This window comes from Thamnophis elegans, chromosome 1, assembly GCF_009769535.1.
Source record: "Thamnophis elegans isolate rThaEle1 chromosome 1, rThaEle1.pri, whole genome shotgun sequence".
NCBI classification, from domain to species: domain Eukaryota; kingdom Metazoa; phylum Chordata; class Lepidosauria; order Squamata; family Colubridae; genus Thamnophis; species Thamnophis elegans.
The window spans coordinates 117,120,614-117,147,698 of record NC_045541.1 but is presented as its reverse complement, the minus strand read 5'-3'; the positions used below and the strand labels follow the sequence as shown (position 1 = coordinate 117,147,698).

Genomic DNA, 27,085 nt, shown 5'->3' with positions numbered 1-27,085 from the left:
TCACAAGGTGTGCAGACAATGGCTCTGAAGAGCTAACGTGCTGTTTCTAGTTGAAAGCTTTTCATTCTGCAGCTTTTATTTCTGTAGACTAGTAGTAAAGCCAACATATATTCCCAGATATATACTCATCATTCATGTGCACGCTTTGGGAAACTAAAGTTGCTAAAATTTCAAAGGAAATAGGAACTTATTAAACTATGTTTGTGATATCCCTTTCCTGGCGACTGCGATAAGCTTACCTTTGAAACAGCTTATTCACTTCACTGGAACAGCCTCCCTTCCTCTCCCTTGCCCATAAGTATAGTGCCCTCCCTTTTGGGGTCCCAGAAAACTATTAAAACCTGTTTTGGATCCAGGGCTGCGATTCATGTATTGATGTATTTTGGGAGGCCTGTTGTGATTTGTGTTCCTTTTAAGATTGTTTTAGGCTAGCCTGTCTGTGCAGTTTTATGGTTTAATTGTTTTATCAAGGATTTTTGGTTTTGTATGCCACCCAGACTCTTTTGGAATTGGATGACTATAACCAATAAATAATAAACATACCAGCATGTAAACAAAACACCCACATAATTTTGGATCAGCTTTCAGCTTAGTCTTTTGAATTGTGTAGGTAAAATCTGAGCAGTGCATGAAACCTATAAAATTCTACCTTAAGGATGACTAAATGTTTAGATAGTTTTCTGGTTTTTTTTTAAAGTATTTTTTTACTGATTTCTAGGTATTAACCAAAGCACAGTTTTCTTCTGTGAAGCCCACAACATAAAGGGATTATCTTCATCTCGGACGGCCATTGTACAGATTAAAGGTGAGAAACCATTTCCTGTCCTTCCACAGATGGAAACATAGAAGGAGGTTTATTCCCTCACAGGAAAAGAGAAAAAATACTCTGTTTCCCTGAAAATAAGAACTTCCCTGATAATAAGCCCAATCGGGCTTCTGAGTGCATGCGCTAAAATAAATCCTGCCCCAAAAAATAAGCCCTCGCCCCCCCAAAAATATTGCAACACAGCAGCAGCCATGAGGTGACCATGCTTACCACCTCCTGCATCTCAAAAAGTGCTTATTTAGGAGGTCAAAAGAAAATAAGACCCTGTCTTATTTTCAGGGGAACACGGTAGTCTAAACTAAGCTACAGTAATTTTTTTTCTCCATGTTTTAAAACTGCTACACACAACCCTCAAACATGACTTCTTAGCTGATTCTTCATGTTCTCAACAGATCTATTTAGATTTTTAAAAAATTCACTATATTTTTATGCAGGCCCATCCCTTTATCAGGAAAATTTGCTAATAAATATAAACCACCAGCAGCTGAAAGGGGGAATGAGATACTAGGGAACAAACCTTGTTTTAGCTTAGGAGGCCTACGGTTAGAATATCAAAGGTCTTTTTAGAAAAAAAGGGGTGCTGTAACTATAAACCTCAGGTGCAAAAATATGAGAAGATGGGATGAGTCAGAATGTCACAACACAAACTCCAGTCTTTAGTTCTTGTGCCATGACATTATATATAGAAAGTCAATAATGTGGTTCGTGTCACGACAGTGCAATGCATGCTTCCTCATTAGTCTCTCCTATGGATGCCTATGATCATGACATCGTCTACAATATGTAAATGAGAACAGCATCTTTTTTGGCCGGCATACTGTAGATTTGGTGTCTTGGCAGCCAAAGTGTCTCCCACTTTTCATGAGCTATTGAAAGCAGAAGGGTACAGGCCACTGTTTGGAACAATTACATTTCAAGAAGACATCCCTTTTATATCTTTCTAGAACTTTGCGGCACTAAACTTTCATTTAAAGCATAACAATATTTTGCTTGTAAAGTATTTTTTTTATCCTCCCGCAATTTGTTCTATTTAACAAGAAACTAAACATGTAGGTTAAGTATAATTAATACTTTTGTAGGGCAAGGAAATATAATTGGGGCTTGATTGGCTGCATTCCTTGTGCAAAATATAATATATACGAGTATGTTGTTATGACTGAGTTGAATTAATGAGAAGAGTGGATTTCTTTTTCTTTTTTAAAAATAGTCCTATTGAAGTTTTTAATGAACAGAATACAGGCTAAACTAGAACAAAAAATGTTCAGAAGGTGCAAAAAGAAAACGGCACCATAGATAAGAATAAAGAAGAAGCTTCCAACCTTCATCACACTGAGCATAAGATGATTAACTTTTCACTCTTTTTTAATGTTACGTTCTCTCCATAACCTAACTTACCTTTTTTGAATCCATAAATCATCTTGGTTCAGCAAATAGTTTATCAGGAGTTAACAGAAATATCAGACAAATAGCTTATTCCTGGCCAAATAGTGAAACTTTATATTAAAGGAATATTAAAGTTTTGCTCTACTCAATATTGACCTTTAAATCATTCCTACGGCATCATAGCACTTGAGCTTTCATCATTCTTTGGAGTTTTAAATGAGTCTTCAAAGCTTTTACCAACCTTCTTTGTAAATCCCCCAAAAATGCATTGTCCAAATTTTCCTGTTGCAGCTGTCCCATATCCAGATCTTTTTCCTGAGTTATTTTTTGTATTCCCATATTGGTAATCTCAATTTTGTTGTCTTTCATGCCTTCAAGCTCTATATTGTTTATGCACATTTTAAAAAAGTTTTTCTCATCTTCTAAATGTTTATCATTGAAATTTCCTTTCTGACATTGGTTATTAATATTTTAGTCCATGGTTTATTGTTTGAAAGCTCTTTAAAATAAGAAAAAGGTATAGCCTGCTTAGCTATTTTAACTCTTTTCTGCCTAATTCATTAGTTCCCTCTAGTGTTTATTCACAAGCTTTAGTTCCTAATATGGAACTAAATTTCAGTCCATTTCAATTCCATTTCAGTCATTTCCCACAAGTGTATTATTTAACTACATATTTGTTTTTTTCAAATCTTATAACTAAAATAATCAATATTCCAAATGTCTCTGGTCTCCAAATCAGTTTAAATCTTTTTAAAATAAAAACTGCTTTTTTGGCTTTTTGCCAATTGTATATTATTTTAAATTCTTAAGACTCTGTTTAAAATGTCTTAAATCCAAAGAAAAAAGAGAAAACTCACCAGATATCAAACTAAACTCACCATTTTGAAGATCTCTAATTTCAATACAGTGGTTAATGTTTTCAAATGTGATTAGAAAATGAGTTTAACTGTCTTAGTGTCCTTATGAAAGGTTCTGCCATGACTGAAGATGTTGTCTCCCTTGGCTTAAAGCACATAAACCTCTGGGAGATCACCCTTTTTGGTCTCTGTATGAGGAGCTGCCATTCAATGCACTCATGGACCATCTCTTGGTCTTCCCTTTTCCAGAGAAATTTGAGGAACTGGTCTTTCACTGGTCTTTCATTCTTCACAGCAGTTTTCATCTCTGCTCATTTGTGGATTTCAGTCAGTCAAGGCTCACACAAGAAGCCAAAAGAATGGATTCTTTTCCAAAGGGTCATGTATGCAGCCATAGCTATCTTGTACAGACCCTTGATACATGATGAAGAATGTAATATCCAATGAAGGTTCAGGATTCTGAAAGTTGCTTTTCCCTTAGTCAAGGAATGTAATTACTTCAGTAGTTTTTTTGACAAGGTTATGCAGCCATTTTAAATTGGTGAGCACATTTATAATCTAGAGAGCACATTTTGGTTACTTGACAAAATGACCACTGTAACCATGCTTAATCATGAAATGACTGTTGTGGTAGGAGAAGCCAGTCACAAAGCACTACTTTTATGCAATCAGGGGCTGCCACAAAGAAGGACTCAAGCTATCCTCCAAAGCACTTGAGGGTAAGACAAGAAGCAATGGGTGGAAACTAATCAAGGAGAGAAGCAACCGAGAACTGAGGAGAAATTTCCTGACAGTTAGAACAATTAATCAGTGGAACAACTTGCCTCCAGAAGTTGTGAATGCTCCAACACTAGAAATTTTTAAGAAGATGTTGGATAACCATTTGTCTGATGTGGTATAGGGTTTCTTGCCTAGATGGGGTTGGACTAGAAGACCTCCAAGGTCCCTTCCAACTCTGTTATTCTAATCTATTCTATCCCTATTTTTATATGGGCGATGCTGAAAGCTGGCATTTTGCTTTACAGTGCACCACCTTCTGATAGATAGACAGTGGGTAAATAGACAGACAGAAAGAAAAGACAAGTGAGACAGGAAGCCGGGGATACCATAGATCTGTGATGAAGAACCTATGATACACATGTCAGAGGTGCGCACAGAGCCCTCTTTGGGGGCACGTGCGCTGTTGCTTCAGCTCAGCCAGCTGGTCATTAGGTTTCTGACATGCGCTTGCGCAGTCGCCAACTGGTCGTTGAATTTCCAAAGTGCGCATGCACGCCGGCCAGCTGGTTGTCAGGTTTTCGAGGTGCATGTGTGCACCGCACAACTGGTCATTGGGTTTCCAAGGTGTTCTGGCGCATGCGTGTGTGCCTTACCGTTTGGACACTCTGTACCTAAAAGGTTCGGCATCACTGCCATTGATATTACATTGTTTTCCTAAATTTGGATCTGGAATAAATGTTGCCAAATACAAAGTGTAGAATACAGATATCCCTTGCTTAGCAACTGGTTGTTACCATTTCCAGTTACCCCAAAGATGCTTTTTTCACAAGATAACGTGAAAGAGACAACTGGACCTGTCTCAGACCTGAAGAAGCTTCTTGGAGAAGAAGCTAAACATCTTCAAAGAAAAACAAGACCATCCAGTTGCCTCTTGAAAAAGCACCTTTGAAACAACCATGGCCTGGATGACTGAGAATCTCCATAGACATTCCCAGTTACAACAATGATGAAATAGTAACTTTGAAATAAACACCCAGATTTTATGACCTTCCAGGTCTGTAAAGAAAAGAAAAGCTGAAGTTAGATCATAAGCACAGTCACAACTAATGATTGAATTGTTGTCCCAGTTATGATCGCTAAATGAGGACATCTGTTGGTAGAAAGATACTAGCATTTTTTGTGTGCCGATCTAGTCAAGTTCTTTCAGCTCAATTAGGGTTGATTTATGTGAAATGTCTTCACAAAAAGCCTTTCTAGTAGTCATTGCCATCAATGATCTAACTCTTATACAGGTAGTTCTCACTTAATTACCAGTCGCCTAAAGATTGTTTAAAGTTCCAACAGGCCCCCAAAAGTTACTTATAACCCTTTCTCAGAGTTATGACTGCCACACACCCCACACACCTCCCATGGGGAGGTCAGATGTCAAGCATTTGGCACCCGGCTTGCATTTACAACTGGTTGCAGTGTTCTGTGATTATGTGACTACGATTTGCAACTTTTTTCTACCATTTTTGTTTTGCCAGAAAGTGGCAAAAACCACCTATTTGGGAGAATGGATTTGCTTAACAGTCACAGGATTCATGTAACTACTGCAGGGACCATCCTAAATATAGTCATAAAATATACTCAAGACAGGTGGTGACCTGCTTAGCAACTACAATGGCTTGGGACCAAAATTCCCAATTCAGCTGAGGCTGTTAAGTGAGGGCTTCTGTAGTGATTTTTCATCCATCTTGCATTATGCTGTTATATTATTATTTTTTTGTTAAGGCCAAGTTGGAAGTCAAATACAGAACCGGTGAGTTGAAAAGGACAGGTGTAGAGTGACACTAGGAAAGAAAATACTGAGGGTCAGCCATAGTTCAGTAATTTGTTTAGGTTTTCTTGGTTTAGAATGATCTGTGAACCAAGCCATTACTACTTAGTGTTGTGCCAGCTCAAGAATATAGGATGCCCCTTGGGCCACCTTCCACAGGGGCAAAGCTTTACATTTATAGAACGGTTTGGAAGGAGAGAAGTTTGGCCCTGTAAGCCAGTGTTGATCTGAACAGGTTGTTATATTGGGGTGGCCATTGTCTTCTAGATCAGGAGCTGGAATTCAACTTCTCAACCTGGCAGCGTGCTGAAAGCCTTATGGTGAGATAATGGCATAAACTGAAAAGATGGGCCTGAAAGAAAAAGAGCAATTTTCTGCTCAGCTCTGAAGATCTCTGGTGGGCATCAGAGTGAGAATGAGAGCATTTTTCCTCACAGAGGAAGTGTGGTTCGAAATCTCCAAAACTGCTGCTGAAAAATCAGTATTTTACTGTTGTATTATTTTACAAATTTTACTTTTGAATTTCAGTACTGCAGTTGTGGGGTATCCTTGAAGCTGCATGTGTTATACAGTCTAGGTTATGTTCAGACCAGGCCATTAGATTGTTTCCAACAAATCACAGTGAGGGGGGAAATACTGATTTTATTTATAGATGCCACTTTCTAATTCATTTGACCCACTGGAAAGAATTCCAAACTTCTTGAAACTGAGGATGTTATTTAATTCTTAACTCAGGGGTGTCAAACTGCATTTCATTGAGGGCTGCATCAGGACTGTGTTTGATCTCGGGGGGGGGGGCAGGGTGGGTGTGGCCAGCTTGATGTCACTAGTGTCAGGGGTGCCTATGGTGGCCCGAGTGTATGCAGCCCTCCCGAGCTCCATTTTCACTGGCAGAGGGTTGCAGGAGGCCGTCCCAGCTGAAAACGGAGATTGGGAGCCCATTTTCACTGGCAGAGGCAGCGTGGACTGGTCCTTCGTTATTTCCAAGGCAGCTCTGTGGGCCAGATTTAAGCACCCCTGCTTTAACTCTTGAGTTTTTAACAGAAAACTGCATTAGATTTGTTTGGAGCAGCTCAGAATGAATTTTAGGATATATTTAGAACTCTTTGGGCAAGATATTTGAAAGCCCTGCAAGTAAACAAAGTATGAGGAATTTCTGCTCTAGAAACTAATGGGAAGCAAATTACTAAAGCAAGATCTAAAGATAAGAGGAAGCGTTTGCCAAGCAAAGAGTGGGAGTTGGTTTCAAGAATCAGTGGCAACATGAATGGAACCATTGAGCCATGAGTGGGAACAGGAGATGACGGGAGCAGTGAAGGGGTGGAACTGAGAGAACATATGGAGAGTGAGGAGCTTGAGAGTAAATGAGAGGAAAATGGGCCAGAACAAGAGAAGTGAGAGGCAACCAGCTTGAATTTATATTTAAAAAAGACAACAAACCAAGGAAGAAATTGGAAATGGTTTTCTGAAACCAGCAGTGTCATCACAATCTTTACCCTTTTTATTTCTAGTGTTTTCCAAAAAAATGTGTAATGATTAGGCAACTGCTCCTATGCGTTCCCACTTTCTTTTCCTGTTCATTGACAGTTGCTTGTGCTTTCTCATATTCCTTTTAAACATGTGTTTTATTATGAGACTCATCCAAATTGTCACTTCATTTCATTTCAAACTTATCCTCTCTTCCTATATACTTTTAATGAAATATTGCCAATGAATGCCACAATGACAACAGTGATAAAAGTACAAATGAAGAAAAAAAAAGAAATTAATCTCAGAATACTTATGGAAAGAGGACGTCTGGAGCTTTTTCAAACCAGACTGAATTGTGAAGACGTGTTCTTTCCTTAGCATCGTTTGCAATGTAATTAGCAAGGAGATGTAGCAGTTTTTAGTCTGCTGTCCAGGATAATCTAAACCAGGCTTGTCAAACTCAATTTCATTGAGGCCGCATCAGAGTTGTGTTTGACCTTGGGGGCCAGGGTGTGCATAGCCAGCTTGATGTCACTTGTGTCAGGGTTGCCTGTGGTGGCCTGAGTGATCAGCCAGCAAAAATGGGCTCTGTTTTCAGCTGCGCTGGCCTCTTGCAATCGTCTGCCAGTGAAAACTAAGCTTAGGAGGGCTGCCCTCCCGAGCTCCATGTTCGCTGGCAGAGGCACTGCAGGACAATCCTTTGCTGTTTCCAAAGCGGCCCCGTAGGCCAGATCTAAGCACCCCATGGGCCAGATCCGGCTCATAGGCCTTCGGTTTGACACCCCTGATCTAAACCAAAAGGGTCCTACAGGGATGGATCATTCCTTGAAGTTGCCAACTTTTGTTTGGTTCTGTGTTGTTGGCTTTTGTATTCATAAGAGCCATAGGCCACCTCTGGAAGTAGTATCCGCAATATTCAGTGTGTAGTGTAGGAGACATTAATTTTTTGTAATGTCCTATATAGCAGAAATGAATAAAATAAGGGCAAGGAATGCTAGGTTCTACTCTGTGTATCTTGCCCCTGACATTACATATCTAATCTAGCGTCCTCTGTGCATAATCTGCAGATATGTAAAAGAAACAGTTCCCGAACTGTGGTTTCTCTTCTGAAATATTCAGATGTTGAGTAATAGCGTAATTTAAACCACGTGACATTGGGGAATGCCTGCCATATGCATATACAGTATAACGCATGAATAAAGTTTGGCTCAAGCTGTGGAAATTCTGAAGTAGTGCAAAAGGTTGGGTGTAGACTTTTTACCCATTAATGTGATTTGTTTTCCTAATTACCAATGAATGTAAGTTCTCTGGGCAGTTGCCAAAACTGCTCAATATTACATCAAACAACGAAGAGGAGAAATAGATTACAAATTCAGAAATCAAACTGTAAAATGTAAATTATTTTAAAGTCTGTAATCAGTAATAATATACTAGAATAATAATAATAATAATAATAATAATAATAATAATAATAATAATAATAATTAGTTGGATCATAAAATGCTTAGAAACAACTGGCATTAGCAAAAATATTACATCCTTTACTGAAAAGGCAATGAAACAATGGAGAACTGAGTTGGCAATAGGGAATGAGAGCTACGGAATGGTTAATATCAAGCGAGGAATTTTCCAGGGTGATTCACTTTCACCTCTTCTCTTCATCATCGCAATGATCCCACTATCAGTAATCTTAAAAAAAATGAAATTAGGCTACCAAACAGCCAAAAAAACTGAAAAAATTTCGCATTTACTATATATGGATGATTTGAAACTCTATGGAAAGTCAGAAATAGAAATCCAATCATTGACAAATACAGTCCGAGTATTCAGCACCGATATTTCAATGCAGTTTGGCATGGAAAAATGCGCCACTGTATCCATAAAAAGGGGCAAAATCACTGCATGTGAGGGAATTGAAATGCCCAATGGCCAACTAATTAAATGCAAAGAAAATGAAGCCTACAAATACTTAGGCATTCTGCAGTTGGATAACATCAAGCATGGAGAAGTAAAAACTATTGTCAGGCGAGAGTACACCAACAGAGTTAGGAAAATTTTGAAATCTAAATTGAATGGTGGAAATACAATCAAGGCCATAAATACCTGGGCAATACCAGTTATAAGATACACAGCTGGCATAGTTAACTGGACACAAGCTGATTTGGACCTTTTGGACCGAAAAACCAGGAAACTAATGACAATGCACTACAGTTTACATCCACGTGGTGATACTGATAGACTATATCTGCCCCGAAAATCAGGTGGCAGAGGATTATTACAAGTGAAGCAAACAGTTGAAGAAGAAAAACATGCACTGGCTGATTATTTAAAAGAAAGTCAAGAACATCTATTAATCGAAGTAAAGAACAAAAATCTACTGAAGGCCCAACAGACAAAACAAGAATACAGAAAAGATGTGATAAAATCAAGAATGGAGAGTTGGCAGAACAAAGCACTGCATGGTCAATTTCTGGAAAAAATAAAAGATAAAGTGGACAGTGAACAAACTTGGTTATGGTTAAAAACAGGTACATTAAAGAAAGAAACAGAGTCACTAATCCTGGCTGCGCAAGAACAAGCTATCCGCACAAATGCCATTAAGGCCAAAATTGAAAAATCCTCTGATGATGCCAAATGCAGACTTTGCAAAGAAGCTGATGAAACTGTTGATCACATACTCAGCTGCTGTAAAAAAATCGCGCAGACTGATTATAAATTGCGGCACAATTCAGTAGCACAAATGATCCATTGGAATTTGTGCAAAAATTATAATATTAAAACAGCAACAAACTGGTGGGAACATCAGCCTGAAAAAGTCACCGAAAATCAGATGGTCAAGATCTTGTGGGATTTCCGTATACAAACCGACAAAATACTGGCGCATAATACACCAGACATCACACTGGTTGAGAAAAATAAGGTCACAATCATAGACATCACAATACCAGGTGATAGCAGGGTCGCCGAGAAGGAACATGAAAAAATCGCAAGATACCAGGACTTAAAAATCGAAATTCAACGACTATGGCACAAACCAGCAGTGGTAATTCCAGTGGTAATTGGCACACTGGGTGCTATTCCAAAAGCACTGGAATTACATTTAAAACAGTTAAAAATTGACAAAATCACCATCAGTCAAATGCAAAAAGCCGCACTGCTTGGATCTGCACGCATATTAAGAAAATACGTTACGACGTCCTAGGCCCCTGGGTGGGGCCCGACTAGTAACCAATGCCAAATCCGGTGAAACAACTGGCCGCTGTGATACAATTGTATAATAATAATAAATGCAGTTGTTTTGAAACAGGCTATAAAATAAACATAAGAACAAATTTCTCCAGTAAATCAGGTTTATTATTGAGTGCTATGTCAAAAGATCTTCTCACTTAATCGGAGGGGGAAGAGAGGGTATTATACAACCTAATTTGGAGAATATAGAAATTGGGTAGGAAAATATGGAAAAGGTCAAACATCTTCCATACAATAGTACTGATACACATACATAGAAGCTTCAGTTGATGCCAGATTTTTTATACAACCTTGAAAATACTGGAATTACAGTAATTGAACTTCCCAAACAACTATGACTCATAATCAGGGGACTGAGGGTTTTCCAGCTAAATGAGAGTTGCTTGCCTGCACCATCAGTGACTCCAATGACTTCAGCAGCAATTGCATCCCCTTTTGAGTTTGCTGAGACCAAGAGAAAGTGATGCTGCTCTGACATTGGGTGATCTATCACTCAGATGAATCTCATTACGTACCCAGAATTTTTGCAAGCCTCATAAACTTCAGAATGAGATAGAAGTTTTAAAAGTGTTGATAGTCTCGATTGGCTCAACAGAATGAACGTAAATGGATGCTTGGTGAATGACGTAGGGTGGCTTGTTTGTTAATAAAGATTTAAAATGCCACATTTTGAATTTTCACTGAATATTGTTTATAAAAATTGAACAAACATGCCTGAATTTCTGTACGTTTTCTGTTAATCCTGTTCTTTTCCAGTGTATTCCAATATTTTAGTAATGGCAGCTACTTTGCAGTAGTGGTTAAATCACCAGGCTAGGAACCGAGAAATGCTAAATAGACCCATTTTAGGAATAAAGTCAGCTGGGTGACCTTGGGCCAGTCACTTTTTTTCAACCCTAGGAAGGAGACAATTACAAGTCAGCCAAGATTTGCCAAGAAAACTGCTGGACATAATCTAATGGAAGAAGATGTGCTTTTGTATGTGTGTGTGTATGTGTATCAGTAGTATTATAGGAGAAACATGCAAGTATGACATAGAGGTAGTACTATGCCATGTTATTCGAAAGGTTTAATAAATGTCAGATTACTATCGCTTGACTCTCAGACTCCGTAACAGAATGTTTTTGAAAATAACAAATGTTCCTTATTTTCTCTGTTTAACCATCAACTCGGGGGGAAAAAGATATGCCATGTTAATCAGGATTTAAAATGTCATGAACAGGCTACCTCTGCTCATTCATAGCTCAATTAGCACCTCTCAGGGATCTTGTCCAAATTCCCCAGACTGTATCACTTGCACATTTCTATGTAAATAACTGCTCAGTTTTGCATATGTTAAAAATCTTCCTTCTGTTTCAGCAACCCCTTTCCCACCTCTCAATGTGACAGTCACTAAGATCACCAGCAACAATGCCAGTGTGACTTGGCAACCCGGATTTGATGGCCTTTCCCCCCTACACTCTTGTACAGTACAGGTATGGAAACGATTACATGTATGTCCTTCTCCAGACTAAACTGCTAAACGTTGCTAGACTTTGTCACAAACAGCAGACTAGGGAAAAAGTTAATCTGTATTCAAGCAGAGCTCTAATTCTGTGTCCAGACCATGATAAAATGCTAAGGATCAGAATGAAGTTATTGTGGGGAAAATGGAAGGAGGAAAGAGTATTAGGTATGTTGAATTATTTATGGAAATAATAAAGGTGGGATAAAAAATATCTAAAGGAGAGACAGAGACAGAGAGAGAGAGAGGGAGGGGAGAGAGAGAAAGAGAGGGAGGGAGACAAAGAGAGAGAAGGAGGGGAGGGAGAGAGGGAGGGGAGAGAGAAAGAGAGAGGGGGGAGGGAGAGAGAGGGAAGGAGACAGAAAGAGGGAGGGAGGGAGAGAGGAGGGAGAGAGAGAACATAAAATCTTGTTCAGAAGTGTGGATTGTGAGACAAATTGGAATGGATATATCTTTAAAACTACTGATAGGCAGGCAACTAGGAGTTTCCACTTGAAGGCAGCTGTTAATCTTTTTCCCCAAAAATAAAAAAGCGAATCAAATGGACTTTACTTTTAATTTACTGAATCTTACAGCTCCATTACATTCTACCAGTCAAGCTTTTGTTTCTAGCTTTCATATTCAGTGTTGGAACAAGTTATATTTATGTCTTACATGCCCTGGTTTTACAAAGACTGCAGATTTCATCTGGACATCCCTTGTCACCATGAGTGACAAAACTGCTCTTTGAAATGGCATAGGTAAAGGTAAAGGTTTCTTCACACATATGTGCTAGTCATTCCCGACTCTAGGGGGCAGTGCTCATCTCCATTTCAAAGCCGAAGAGCCAGCGCTGTCCTAAGATGTCTCCATGGTCATGTGGCCAGCATGACTAAACGCCAAAGGCGCACGGAACGTTGTTACCTTCCCACCAAAGGTGGTCCCTATTTTTCTACTTGCATTTTTTAATGTTCTTTCAAACTGCTAGGTTGGCAGAAGCTGGGACAAGTAACAGGAGCTCACTCCGTTACGTGGCACTAGGTATTCAAACCGACGAACTGTCGAACCTTTCTGATCAACAAGCTCAACATCTTAGCCACTGAGCCACCGCATCCCTTGAAATGGCATAGGAGAATGCTAAGGGGGCATCTTTACTGCAGGAAAGGGAAAGAATAAAAACATTCCCAGATGTAAGAGTTCTTGCCAATGAGAAAACATTTGGCCAATAACTCCATAGGAAATATTATAAAGCATTTCTGAAGCTATATTGTTGTGGAGCTCCAGGAAGAAATATATAAATCATGAACAGACCATTTCATGCTTGAGTTTCAGATAAAGACAGAGAACTTGAGGGATTTTCTGCTTCAAGTACAAAAATCACTTAGTTGTTGGTGATATTGCAGAAAGGCTGAGGAACATATGCCTGCTCCTCCTATGTCTCAAGCATCAAATCTTCCGAGGCCTGTCCCAACAGGAATCACTGAACAATAGGCAATAACAAGCTTTGCAACCTGATCATGCATTGGAGCAATTGATTATGGTAATTGCATCTCAGATTGAACCAGTTCACACAGTTCTCCAATGTGTTGTTGTCAAAACCGAGCTGCAGGTGTCCCTGAAGCAGAAACACCAGAGGCCAAAGTCCTGAGGGTGTGGGAGAGTCAAGAATAAGAAACAGCACGCAAAACAAGGGTGGAGATCTTTTTTTTCACTTTGAGGCACACCTACACTTATAAGACATCCATTCATTCCATGGCTGCATTCCAGCAGTGGGCAGGCCAAAGCCAAAATTGGGGTTGACCAAAGCAACACCTACGAATGCCTGTCATATTGATACTCATTCTGAAATGAAGAAGCTGAGACTTAATTTATACCATGGAGATACTATCTGTAGGAAAGAAGACGTATGTGAAGTAGACATTTGCAGTTATTGGAGATGTCTTCTAAAATTCAAATATGCAGTGTAGGACTTCTCTTAAGTTTTTAATGGTGAGACAACCTTGGTGATACCAGTATTATTTTTTTCTGAGATGATCTGCTCTACCAGCTGTGGCCCTGTCTAGAGAAGATCTATGCATCGATTTAACATTCAGGTTGGACTGCTGTAATTTTTCTCTAGCTGGATTTGGTTTTGAAATTTTCAAAGCTGTTTTGGAATTTTCTATTGATGAGAAAGTGGCTAAATGTATTTGTTCAGAAGTTGCCTGTATTCTGCAAAGTTTTGTAGGGTATAAATAGTTCAAAATCTTGTTGCCACTACTCCAGAATTATAAATTTAGACTTTGTGTGCTGAGGTTTTCTCCACTCTAGTTCTCCTTGTGGTAGGCAGGGAGGAGAGTATTATAGCCAGTCTCTTGGTGTACTGCTAGTGGATCATTCAACATTTTATTTAATAAGACCACATTGTCTGAATAGATCAGGGGTGTCAAACTCAAGACCTGCGGACCAGTTCCGGCCTGTGAGGTGCTTAGATCTGGTTCATGGGGCCGCCCTGGAAACAGTGAATGACCAGTGCCTCTCCCAGCGAAAATGGAGCTCAGGAGCCCGTTTTTGCTGACAGAACACTTGGGCCGCACAGGCGCCCCTAACATGCATGATGTCAAGCTGGCCACGTCCACCTTGGCCCCCCCAAGGTCAAACACAATTGTGTTGTGGCCCTCAATGAAATCGAGTGTGACACCCCTGTTAATATTAATAGATGTTCTTAATATAAACTGTTTCTGTCAAAAAGTTCAGAACTTCATATTTATGGTCAGAATTAGTTTCTTCTTTTTCACATGGTTTGCCAACACTATCCAACCGCAATTACGAAATGTGTGCTGCTAACTGTGTGTGTGTGCACGCACGAACATCTCTCCAGTTTGTTATCTTTCTGTCCTCTTATAGGAAGTGCCCTCTTAACTCTTCCCTTTCCTTAGTAGGGTGAAAGTACTCTATTGTTTCATCACATTGGTCACCAAAGTAACAGTGGGATCAGATGCCACTGGTACTTTCGCTAGCTGCACTGGTTGTCATTGAACTCTGATTTTGATTCAAAGTACTGGTCAGGCTCTAAAACCTAAGTGGGTTGAGGCCAAGTTGCCCAGAGGATATTTTTTTTCATCTGCATTTAGATTCACAAGATTTGTGCTGAGCTGTTGGACTCTGAAACAAGTGCAAAGGGAAAATCCCTTTCAGCTGTCTTCTGTTGGGTGAAATCCCTTTCTTTCAGGTCTGGAAAATCCCGTAAAGCTCACTTATTCTCACTGACTTTCTTTTAAATTAGTTGAGTTGGCACGATAAATGTAACTCTTCATGGATTTTTAAACTAGACTGTTAAACTTTATATGCTAGTTCCTACAGCTTATTTTGGTGCTGGAGATTTCTGCTATGTTTATTTCCCAAATACTTGAAAATTGCTTTGAAAAGTTTTACGATAGAGTGAAGAAAGGATTGGAAAATGATAATGTCTGATGCTAGTATCATACAAATATATGTATATATAGTATATATTTAAATCTGTTGGACACCAATCACTGCAACATATGTATTTGTGTCAGATACTGGGATGCAAGTACATAATTTACATGATGAGCTTACACACCCATGATGAGCTTACACACCCATGGTTGTCATCATGGCTTGTGGCAGATGCTTCTGCTAAAGATGCCGATCACGAACAGTTAGGTTTGGAAAAGCTTCCTATAGTCCTCAGTTGATGGTGTTTTTCAAGCCTCTTTGACAATACAGTTTTGGAAGACCAACTGCAGTCCAGGGGGAAGAAAAAATTAACTCTTTCCTTTCAGGAGCAGCAAACTAGAAACAGCCTTCTCTCCCCCCCCCCCCCCAAGAAAATATTCCTTTTTCTTCTTTATTATCACTTTGATTAATTTTGCTTCAAATTTTTATCTGTTACTTGTATCTGTTTCTTATGTAACACACACACAACACTTTTAGTCTCAATTCAGAGCTTTTTTTGATAGCAACTGAGATGATGGGAAAGGACTATAAATCCTCTAAATGGTTGACTAGGCAAGAAACTGCAAGAATAACTTTCCAAAAACACAGAAAAATCAGCTAAGTTGATTTGTTGTTGAAGAGATAACAAAGCCATTATATTAAAAAAAAAATCCAGGAATTTACATGGAGAGCAATTGGCTAGAAGCAGGAAGGATAATTTCACCTGGGCTTTGTTTTGGAAATGGACTGGTGTGGCACGAAGCTGTTTACTTTGAGAAAAACAACTGGGCTTGAGTTTTGCAATCCCTGAAGCAAATGCTATATATATTGAAGTAAATAGTATGTTTTATATTTCTTGCTGCGGAAAGCCATGAGTCAGCCTGGGCTGCATCTATAAGGAGAGATGAGAATTTCAGCTGAAAATTCAAGCCTCTTTATACTAAATGACCAGACTCATCTCTATAGATTAATGTAGCTACTACCCTGGACTTCTTAAATTTAAAAAAAATATTCTTCCAAAATATTTGAGTGATTGCTTGATTAAGATAAAATGTCTCCCATGAGGCATTGATTTGTGGTAACTGCATAGACACAAACTATGATTAGAAGTAATCAAGTCGACAGAACAAGGTGTTTGAGTGATGTTGCAAAAACAGAACTGGGGAACAAAGAAAGAAAAACGGAATGGTTGTTTTTAAAGCCTGAGTTATTTTTTTAGATTTACCTCAGTCCTGTGATGGAGCCATGGACTAAACGCAATTTCTCCAGGTTCTTTTAGGCCACAGAGTATACTTAATCCTGAGGGACAAAGAAAACTGTAACTGAAAGCATGAGCAGCCAGGTAGTGGCTGTAGTTTGACTTATTTTATTCAGTTTCATGAGAGATGCAGAATGCCCTCTTACCTTTCAAGAAACCAAAGAGCCCCCCCCCCTTTTTTTGTGCTAATGGCACTACTTTTATCCTTGCATGCAACCCTCCCCTGCACGGTCTCTATTGCTGTTTTCCTGGGACATTTGACAGATCAGAATGAATTTCCTCTTGCACATTAGAATTCTGCCTGCTTGTACTAGGTACAGCCTATTCTTCCTAACATGCACGTCCATCGGTCACTGCACACAGTGCTAATCTCTCTAAGTTCCAGGCTCCTCCCCACAACCATTTGTCCCATGGTTGAAGCAGAGAGAGAGAGAAGCCAATTGCAAACTTCTTAGACAGTGGATTCCACCCCCATCCCCCCCTTTACATCCATTTCTGTCCCATGCTGGGAAAAACAAAGAAGCATTTCATTCTCTGATCTGTCAAGTTTAGTGAGGCAACCACCCTCCAGTATAAAAAGATCAACTGGAGCCGAGAGTTACCCCAGCAAAGAAATACAAATGTGCCGTTAACTTGTAAACATTACTGCCCCCTGAGCCATCTTTCTACTACTAGCAGTCCCTGGTGCTTGTAGGAAAGGAAGGGTTGTTATTTTTCTAGGGCTGCAGAAAAGAGCTGAATACATGCTTGTAAAGATACGATAATGAAAAGCAGGCTCACTCATACCTCATTATCTCTGGCCGTAATGCATACAGTACAGAGGTATACAGACTGCAGAGACTATTTCATTGGATTGATGGTAGAACAAAAGGTATGAGTGGATGCCTAACGTAAAATGTGTGTGTGTGTGTGTGTGTGTGTTTGTTTGTTTGACTAATTGAATAGGTTTCTCCTTGAAACTAAGAGGGATGTATGACGTGAAAGGGCCACAGTAGCTCAGTGGCTCAGTGCTGAGCTTGTCGATCAGAAAGGTCAGCAGTTCGAATCCCTAGCACCACGTAACAGAGTGAGCTCCCATTACTTGTTCCAGCTTCTGTCAGCCTAGCAGTTCGAAAACACGTAAAAAATGCAAGTAGAAAAATAGGGACCACCTTTGGTGGGAAGGTAACAACGTTCCGTGCGCCTTCGGCATTTACTCATGCCGGCCACGTGACCATGGAGGCATCTTCAGACAGCTCTGGCTCTTCGGCTTTGAAACAGAGATGAGCACTGCCCCCTAGAGTTGGGAATGGCCAGCACATATGTGCGAGAGGAACCTTTATCTTATGACGTGAAAAAAGGGAATCAATAGAAATGTGCAAAATAGGTTGGTAAAATAAAATAAAAAAGACATCAAAGTCCAAAGCCCAGTTAGCCAGAGGGATTAAAAACTGCATCTAGATGCAAGGGTTATTTTCATGTTGCAGTTTTCCTCCTCTTGTTGATCTCCAGAGGTGACTGCAATGCCAAGAATTCTCACCTGTGAGATCTCAGAACTATTGTAGGACGTATGAGATTTCTCATTTTTTCCATTAGTGCAGTTCGTTGCGGTTTTACTGACGCTATAAGGGGGGGGGGGAGGAAATGCTGCAGTTGTATTTATGAAATACGCTTGGCCCAGGAGGGATTGGCAGCAGCTTTCAAAATGCCAGATTAGTCTAATCTTCGATTTTTTGTGCTTGTATGCTTGTTATTATCATTATGCTAATCTTTTGATTATTCTAGAGTTTCACAGGGTTCAATTGTTTGAAGGATTCATCACTGCAGTTCAATGGCCCAAGGCCAAGATGATGCATAGTATATCATTTATTTGATGCAGCCCTCCTATGATTTTCGTCCATGACGCATTTTATGTGAAAACCATGAATCTGTTTCTTCATGTTTTTTCCTTTATCCCTTTATCCCAGCAGGTAGCTGAGCTGCAGGAAGAGGTGGTCACCGAAGTTTTCTCTGTCCCTCCCTTTACAAGGGCTTTGCCAGGTTTAAAGCACGCCACCAATTACACTGTTCGAGTTCAGTGCTCTAATGAGATGGGCAGCTCTCCTTTTTCAGATTGGGTCTATTTTCAGACCTTGGGATTAGGTAAGATTTAGAGGGCTAGAATCTTAAAAAATATAGTGGGGTTTTTGTTGTTGTTGTTGAATCAGAAAATATTTGAAAAATAGCAATCTCCTGATTAATTGAACAGATATACTGTCTGATTAAACAAAGATTACAAGGAACGTGCAAAACTCAGGTGGTTCAAGCAATCAATCATCTGCCTCCATATTCTTCCAAGTAGAATAGAATAGAATTCTTTATTGGTCAAGTGTGATTGGACACACATCTGGATAAAATGAATGTTTCAGTGTTTAGAGCTTGTTGAAAAGGTGGGAAACCTTTTAGAAGGCTGTGTAGAACTTAACCACAAATTTAATAAATGATTATTAATAGCATTTAGGATATCTTTAGGATTTCCTAAAGCTTTTCTGTACTTTGAGGCTTACTCTTTTAAACGCACAACAAATACATTGCAATTTTCTTTCCCTTGCAGCTCCAAATTGTACTCCACAAAATGTACACATTATCCAAAGAGATTCTTGTCTGATTTTGGAATGGGAAGCAGTAGCTCCAGAAATGTTTGGGGAGAATGCCTTAGGATACAGGTTGGAGTGGAGCCAAGATAACATAACTCAGGTAATAAACTCATGCTCTTGGTGGAGCAGGCCAAAGTCTATTTAGAATAACCTTTTCTAACCTTATAGCCTGCAGATGGATTGCTCTTCAACTCCCATCATCCTTTAGCTAGCTAGTGGTCAAGCAGGAAAATATAGTAACGACAGCCCAATAGGCTTAAATGCCCAAACAAAGAAGTTCAATTAACCCATAGATCCTTATTACGAGTGATAAATGACCTTCATAAATTGAAAATGCTGCTAAAAGATTTCATTGCATCTTGTGGCAATGAGTTCTAAAAGGTAATAATTTGAACGATTAAAAAAAGCAGCTTGGTTAGAATGAACTACCAATAAAAGCAGTGGGGTCTCCATATTGGTAAGATATGTATTCACAGATTTGTGTTTTTATGGTGGCAGTTGCGAAATTTATCATACTAAAAATTTGGCTGCTGCTTGTTGCATGCACATTGAGTAATGATGCTGAGTTTCGCAGTGAGAAGTGTTTCTTTGTGTATTGTGTGCATTTATTCTGCATCTGGTTTTGTTTAACTTGCTGATTAAGGCTGGAGAATCTCCTCAAAAAATAAAAGAAATACTTAAAAAGTGGAGGCATTTCAAATGTATCCCCAAAAGAATAACACTGCCTTCACAGATACAACGCATATCATCACAAGCAGACCTGGGTTTAGTCTTGGGGAGTATAAATTAAAAACCTATCCACCCTGATAAGAATAGATTTTGTAGTACGACTGAAAGCAAGAAATATTAGGGATTGAAGAGGTAATGCTAGTTATTTTAAGGCATAACTGAATGTAGGAAGCCTTACTATGTTCATGCTTGGGATGAGCTTCTCTTCACAGCCGCGTAGATTTTAGACATGCATATTGTATTTGCTCTTTGGACTGCAAAAACTGTGTAAGGAATAGGATAGCAAGACTAAAAAATCATCTGCCTCGACATGAACTTTCCAGTTTAAAGCCCTACTTCACATACTCCTTTACCAGTGAGAGACTGAGGATCACTTGTTCTATTATCTAGTGCTAATGATTCTTGCGAATTTGAATGCCAGATATAAACTGTATTTCGTGCCCGGTTTTTGTTTTAATTTAGGACTATTGTCTATCAATGCATTTGGTCAGCTATTTTTAGGGAACCGAATCTGGTTTCTCTTAACGGTTACTACACTGTTCCTTCTTTTTATAACAGTGTTAATAGCTTGCTGAAATAACAAACAATTGAGGTATCAAGTAGCCTCAGACGAACATACGCCAATCATATGTGAACTGGAGTGGGAAGCAGGAGATATCTGGGAAGGAAGATTTAATACTAATGACGATGGAATTAAATTTCTTCCATTATTGTATGGACGACATTTTATTTCTAAACTGTAAAATAATATTTTGTACAGTAATTCCATCCTTACATGGGTACAAATCAGGCTCAGAGACCACAGTTCAATTATGCAATTAATAATGCCTCTATTTAGTGTAAAACCAAATCATCAGTTATTTACTATGTAACTGAATGACAAAGACTATGCCTGAGTCTTGATTCCCAGGCTTTGGAGCACAGAATTTATTTGATGGAAACCAGTGAATTTCATAAAGGTGAGAAATTAGACAATAACAACAAGCAGCTGCACAGGGTAGAACAATTCACACTCTGAATTGCCCTGGAATAGCCTTGCTTATCAACCCAAATAGTGCAGGCAAGCATGGGATGTACAAGAGGTGCCGGAAGCACAAATAGCTTCTTATGGTTGTACCGTCTTTTGGAAAGGGCAGATAACAATAGACTGTGCAGCAAACCCTAATCCCAAGATTACTAGATAACTTGGAACAGAAGAAATTGGTTTTCTAATTCAAATCTGGTCTGGTGCACCAATTGCGGCCCTATTTGCATCAGGAGGCACTTCAAACGGTTACTCACGCCCTTGTCACCTCAAGGCTGGATTATTGCAATGCGCTCTACCCCTGAAAAGCGTTCGGAGACTGCAGTTAGTCCAGAATGCGGCTGCGCGAGCGATATGTTACATGTTACACCTGTCCTCCGCGAGCTGCACTGGCTACCAATTGGTCTCCGGACGCAATTCAAGGTGTTGGTTATCACCTTTAAAGCCCTACATGACTTAGGGCCAGAGTACCTTCGAGACCGCCTACTGCCACATACCTCCCAGTGGCCAGTAAGATCCCACAGATTGGGCCTTCTTCAGATGCCGTCAGCCAGATAGTGTCGGCTGGTGGGCCCCCGGAGGAGAGCCTTCTCTGTGGCTGGTCCGACTCTTTGGAATCAGCTACCCCCAGAGATTCGGACCATACCCATTCTCATGGCCTTCAGGAAAGCTGTAAAAACTTGGCTGTTCCGGCAGGCCTGGGGCTGTTGACCTCACTGTTGAGGTCCAGCCCTGATTAGAATGAATGTATGAGGTGTTGCTATTTTAAACCATTTTCTTTTGTTATGTGTTCGTTATGTGTCTTTTTTTTCTCTTTATTTTTGTAAGCCGCCCGGAGTCCTTCGGGATTGGGCAGCATATAAATGTGGTTAATTAAATTAAATTAAATTAAATGTAATAATGAACAAGTGTCACTTGAATGACAATGCACCATTTGTGGTTTTTTGGTTACAGGGGAAAATGATTGTGAAGGAAGCAAGAGCTAACCTTTCTATGTGGAATCCCTTAAAAGACCTTATAATAAAGGTCTGTATACTCAGTTCAGCCGGTTGCGGACCTTGGAGTGAGCCCTTATTGCTTACATCCCAAGATTTAATAGGTAAGTGGCAAATGCAGGAAGCTTTTCTGTTTGCGTTGGAGGAAAATGGGCTGTTGTTAATATGGTGCATCTGATGAGGAACAGTGAGAGAGCTGGTACCATTGTATTTCTCTGGCTGTGCTCTTTCCAATATTCTCAGCTGCATATGTAGTATGTTTTCAGAGATGAGAACCAAGCAGCTTCAAACAATCTAGCAGAAGCAAGGACTGGCTGGGACTATCACAAATTTTCTGTGTAAGGGAATGTTTGACATATGAAGGAAAAGAGCAGTATAATACAATTGGCTCCCCTACTATTGTTTGGTGTTACTGTATTATTAAAAATGATTGAAAGACCTGTGATCATGATATGGCTTAGATCAGGGATGTCAAACTCCTGGTCTGCAGGCCGGATATATCATGCGTGAGCCTTGCCGAGGTGGCGCAGTGGTTAGAATGCAGTACTGCAGGCCACTTCAGCTGACTTCTATCTGCAGTTCAGCGGTTCAAATCTCACCGGCTCAAGGTTGACTCAGCCTTCCATCCTTCCGAGGTGGGTAAAATGAGGACCCAGATTGTGGGGGCGATATGCTGACTCTGTAAACCGCTTAGAGAGGGCTGAAAGCCCTATGAAACGGTATATAAGTCTAACTGCTATTGCTATGCCCATGCCCGGTTTACAGAAGGGGGGAAAGCCCTGATATATCACGTGATGCCGCTGTGACAACGTGAGTTTGACACCCTTGGCCTAGATCAGTGATGGCAAACCTTTTCGGCACCAAGTGCCAAAATCGGAATGTGCGTGCATGTGCTCAATGCACGCGCCGGAGTGCCAGCAACCCAAAGACCGAAAGACCAGCTAGCTGGTGCACTTGCCTGTTTTTTGGCCGTTGTTGGCCATTTTTCAGGCAGTTTTGCAGGCTGTTTTGAGGCCCAAAACGGCCTGGGTTTTGGGCCTTTTTCATGTCATTTTCAGGCTGTTTTCCAGCACTTGCGAAGACCAACTGGTCACACTGGAAACTAATAGAGCAGCTGGCAATGGCACATGTGCCCACAGAGAGGACTCTGCGTGCCACCTCTGGCACTCCCGCCAAAGGTTCGCCATCACAGGCCTAGATTAATAGAAATAGTATTTTCTGCATTTGAGATATCCCCCCCCCCCCCGAATGAGTTATAAAGATTCCCAGATCAGGGTATGTAACAGTTTTTGCTCTTAGTTATAAAAGAATTATAGGGAGCCATCGTTAATTGCTTATCTTTTGAAGTACAGCAATGTGTAATTATAGCATTGCAAATGCTATATAAACATTATCGTATGTTATATTATGATAACATTATCTTAAATGTAATTATGCATTGCAAATACTATGTAAACGTTATTGTATGTTATATTATGATACATTATCTTAAATGTAATTATGCATTGTACGGGTAGTCCTCGACTTTCGAGCACAATTGAGCCTAAAATTTCTGTTGCTAAGTGAGGCATTTGCTATATGACTTTCGCCCCATTTTACAATTTTTCTTGCTGTGGCTGTTAAGTGAATCACTGCAGTTCTTAAGTTAGTAATATGGTTGTTAAAGTGAATCTGCCTTCTCCATTGACTTTGCTAGTCTGAAGGTCAGAAAAGGTGATCACTTGTGGTACAGTGATAGTAAAATACATACATTTTTTTGATTTAAAATGTACAATTCAATTTGAATGAAGTATATGTAATGATTGTGGAAGAAACGCACGAAATGTATTTGTAACCAATCGACATGCTTTCTACAAGATGTAATGAAGGATGATTCTTTTTTTGTGTGTTTTTGTTTAATTAAAACAATAAAACTTTTTTTTTTAAAAAAGGTGATCACTTGACTCCGGGACACTGCAATCATCATAAACATGAGTCAGATGCCAAGCATTTGAGTTTTGATCACATGACCATGGGGATACATGCAATGGTTCTAAGCCTGAAAAACGTTCATAAGTCCCTTTTTTCAGTAACATAAATTTGAACCGTCACTAAATGAATTGTTGTAAGTCGAGGACTACCTGTAATATAAGTATTATAGAGTATGGGCATAAAATGGAGGAGTGGGGAATTGTTCCAAATGGAAACAGCTGATTTTTCATTTCTTCCTGGAAGTTTCCCGCAAGGTTTCCAGCATGGGTTTATTTTCTCAAACCAAAGGAAAACAGATTTTTTGATACATAAAAGTGACATTCAACACTTCAGAGGAACTACTGTAAAAACCACACTGGGTGGTGTAATATGATTGTGTTAGATATAGTACAACTTGCAAACATCTCCGAGATAAATTTTGCATCATGTTCCAGCTGCATCTTTGAACAATCAGCCTTTGCCTAAGAACAACATTAGTAAGATTGATGACACCAAAGGCCCAGCATGTTTAACCCTCTCTTCTAAGGATGGCAGGTCCAGAAACTGACCAAATGGAGATGTACCACTTCAAACCGCGCAGAACATCAGCTTTGGCTGTGTTGCTGCATCATTTTAGCATTATTTAGAATGTGACTAGCGAACCTCCTTCTAGGAGTGGACCTCTTTCATGGATAAAAATACTTATAGGCTAAACATTTCGCTTTCTCACAAGGATTATATTTTCCAAACAGGGGGGCAAAGGCAGCCTCTTTATGGAACATCCTGGGTTCCTGTGGTTTTAGGAATTCTGACTGCACTGGTTACAGCAGTTGCCTTAGCCCTAATTCTTCTACGGAAAAGAAGAAAAGAAACGCGGTTTGGGTAAAAGTCTTTTTTTCCTTTTTTTGCTGTTCATCATTCCCATTGTAATTTCAGTATCCCTTTGTTCTGAGATCCTCAAAATGTTGCCGCCTGATATGTCAGCAGGAATTCCTTAGCTGGCATAGCGTTTAACCATGTCAAACATTTCATTTTCATTTTATGTTTTATATACCCTTTCATAGTCTTTTTCATATTCTCTCTCTCTCCCTCCCTCTCTCTCTCTCTCACACACACACACACTCACACACACAGTCTGATGTGGGTATGGAAAATATGATAGTCTTTGTCCTCCTGATTGAGAATTGAAATTTTAAAATATCTGCTTTCTGGAATGGAAAAACTGATGACCTAATCAGTCTTTCCATTCCATAAACCAGCCCTCCAGACACAACCAGTTCTCCTGGAACTGAAAATATGAGCATGCACACGGCATCGAAAACCCGGCGATTATATATAGGACGTGATAGCACCAGGGCGGGTGGGTGGGTGGGCGGGCCCAGCCGCTGGTCGCAACTACCGGTTCGCCCGAACAGGTCTGAACCAGCAGCCACCCACCACTGCCTTTATATAACAACCTGTAGAATTGGCTTCCAGATTTCCCTGTGCCACTGACTATATTACACTTTTGCCAATAAGATAGTAGAGAAAGAAGGAACCATAAGAAGAGAGTGGCATAGGTAATAATGAAGCAGCAGCAGTAGATTAAGCCTTAGAGGAATGCTATTTTCCCTCCCTTACAATACTGTATTGTAAATGTAACCATTTTCCAGAGACCCTTTGGAAGTCTGAAAGAATTTTCCTGGGTCTTCTGATATTTTGCACGGCCTCAGAAAAAAGAAAATAGTTGCCAAGATAAACAGGTTCTTAGCTGCTGTCTGTAGTAAGTACATAACTTAGGTTTTCTGGTACTCTACTTTGCACATTTTATGAGATGTTCATTGCTTTCCCCCCTGTTTAGTCAAGCCTTTGGCAGTGTGGTCGGAGGTGATCCTATAGTCCATTTCAGAGCAGTGCGATCATTCAACCGAGAAGTCCCAGAGCTTATTGAAGTAACATGTAAGTAAAATATATGTGACTCTTTCTTCAGCAAGTGTATTTCCATTCTCTTAATGGAAATTCTCATCAAACCATTTCCTAAAGCACTGTGATGATGATAATAATGATGATGATGATGACAATGATGATACATGTAATATTCTATTCATTTGCCAAATTGAAAGACTACATAAGATCATGCCTTATGCAAAATTGGTACCCCTATCCATGTTCCTTTGACTTTTGTAGGTTGGGGGGGGGCACACAACAAAACTGGATTACCATGTCATCAAGGATCTGTTTTCATTCTGCTTCCTTTTACCTGAATCCTGATTCAAATTATTTATGAGTAAAATGAATATCTTATTGGGTATAAAATCCAGCTGACCATAGAGTCTATGTTCTCACATAAACTGGAGACGGTGATCCAACTGAAGTTTGAAGCAGTGATACACTTTTGTACTATATTTCAAATCAGAGTTCAACTATTGTGCTGCTGTTTGGAACTTGATTATAGCATAAAAGATAGAACTTGCCATCTTCAGATTGAAGCATAAATTGCAATCTTTGAGGTTGATTCACAGACACTGTTTAAAGCAATCTGTTCCCACCTGTATTCTCCAGACTGTAACCCCCAGAATTGCCAGTTATTAAGTGGCGATGACCACGATGGGAATGGCTGGATTTTAAACTCATATTTCCTATCATTCAAAGGAAGTAGTGCAAATAATTTGAAACACTGAAATGTTTTAGCACTGAAAAAAGCAATTTTATTGCATCTTTGTTGCTTTACATCTTTTATAAGAAGGGAATCACTTCCTAGGGAGTAAGAGTGAATTTATTTAGTTCATTTTTCATGCACCCTTACTTAGTGTTCTTCAAACTGCTGCCCTTCAGTGCATCTAACCTTAATTCCCATGTTTTCCACTCATGGTATCAAAGGTTGTGCTAGCCAAATATAATGAGAGCTTGTAATTTAACGCATCTCAATGCCCATGGTGAGGGAAGTTTATTCTAAACTATGCAACATTAACTGTTCCTTGGGTCAAAAGTATATCAATCTAGACCTGTGGTGGTAAACCTATGGCACGTGTGCCCGAAGAGGCACATGGAGTCATGTCGCCTGCACATGCAGCATTGCCCGTTCCTCTTCTGTGTTTCTGGCGCATAGGCGCACACAGCGATCAGCAGGCCATTGTGCATGTGGCAGTGCCGGAAAACAGAAGAGCTGGTCTTCCATTTTTCGGTGTGAGCATGTGCGCCGACCAGCTAATTGGCATGTGCACATGCGCACCAGAAGCCAGAATATTTGCTGGCTGCTGTGCATGCATGCGCCGGAAACCAAAAGTTCA

General features: G+C 39.8%; 1 protein-coding gene across 2 annotated transcripts in view; it reads left to right on the top strand.

Annotated features, from left to right (window-relative positions):
- TYRO3 (TYRO3 protein tyrosine kinase) overlaps nucleotides 1-27,085 on the top strand; it is a 92,151-nt gene that overhangs the window by 40,911 nt on the left and 24,155 nt on the right. Inside the window, exons 5-11 of one of the 2 annotated variants that reach the window (XM_032229305.1) lie at nucleotides 719-805; nucleotides 11,684-11,799; nucleotides 18,453-18,624; nucleotides 19,076-19,218; nucleotides 21,826-21,970; nucleotides 24,569-24,698; nucleotides 25,657-25,754. In XM_032229305.1, the coding sequence (XP_032085196.1) occupies nucleotides 719-805; nucleotides 11,684-11,799; nucleotides 18,453-18,624; nucleotides 19,076-19,218; nucleotides 21,826-21,970; nucleotides 24,569-24,698; nucleotides 25,657-25,754 (891 nt within the window). Of the gene's footprint in view, nucleotides 1-718; nucleotides 806-11,683; nucleotides 11,800-18,449; nucleotides 18,625-19,075; nucleotides 19,219-21,825; nucleotides 21,971-24,568; nucleotides 24,699-25,656; nucleotides 25,755-27,085 lie in introns of both variants that reach the window. The other variant, XM_032229297.1, reaches the window with a different exon arrangement.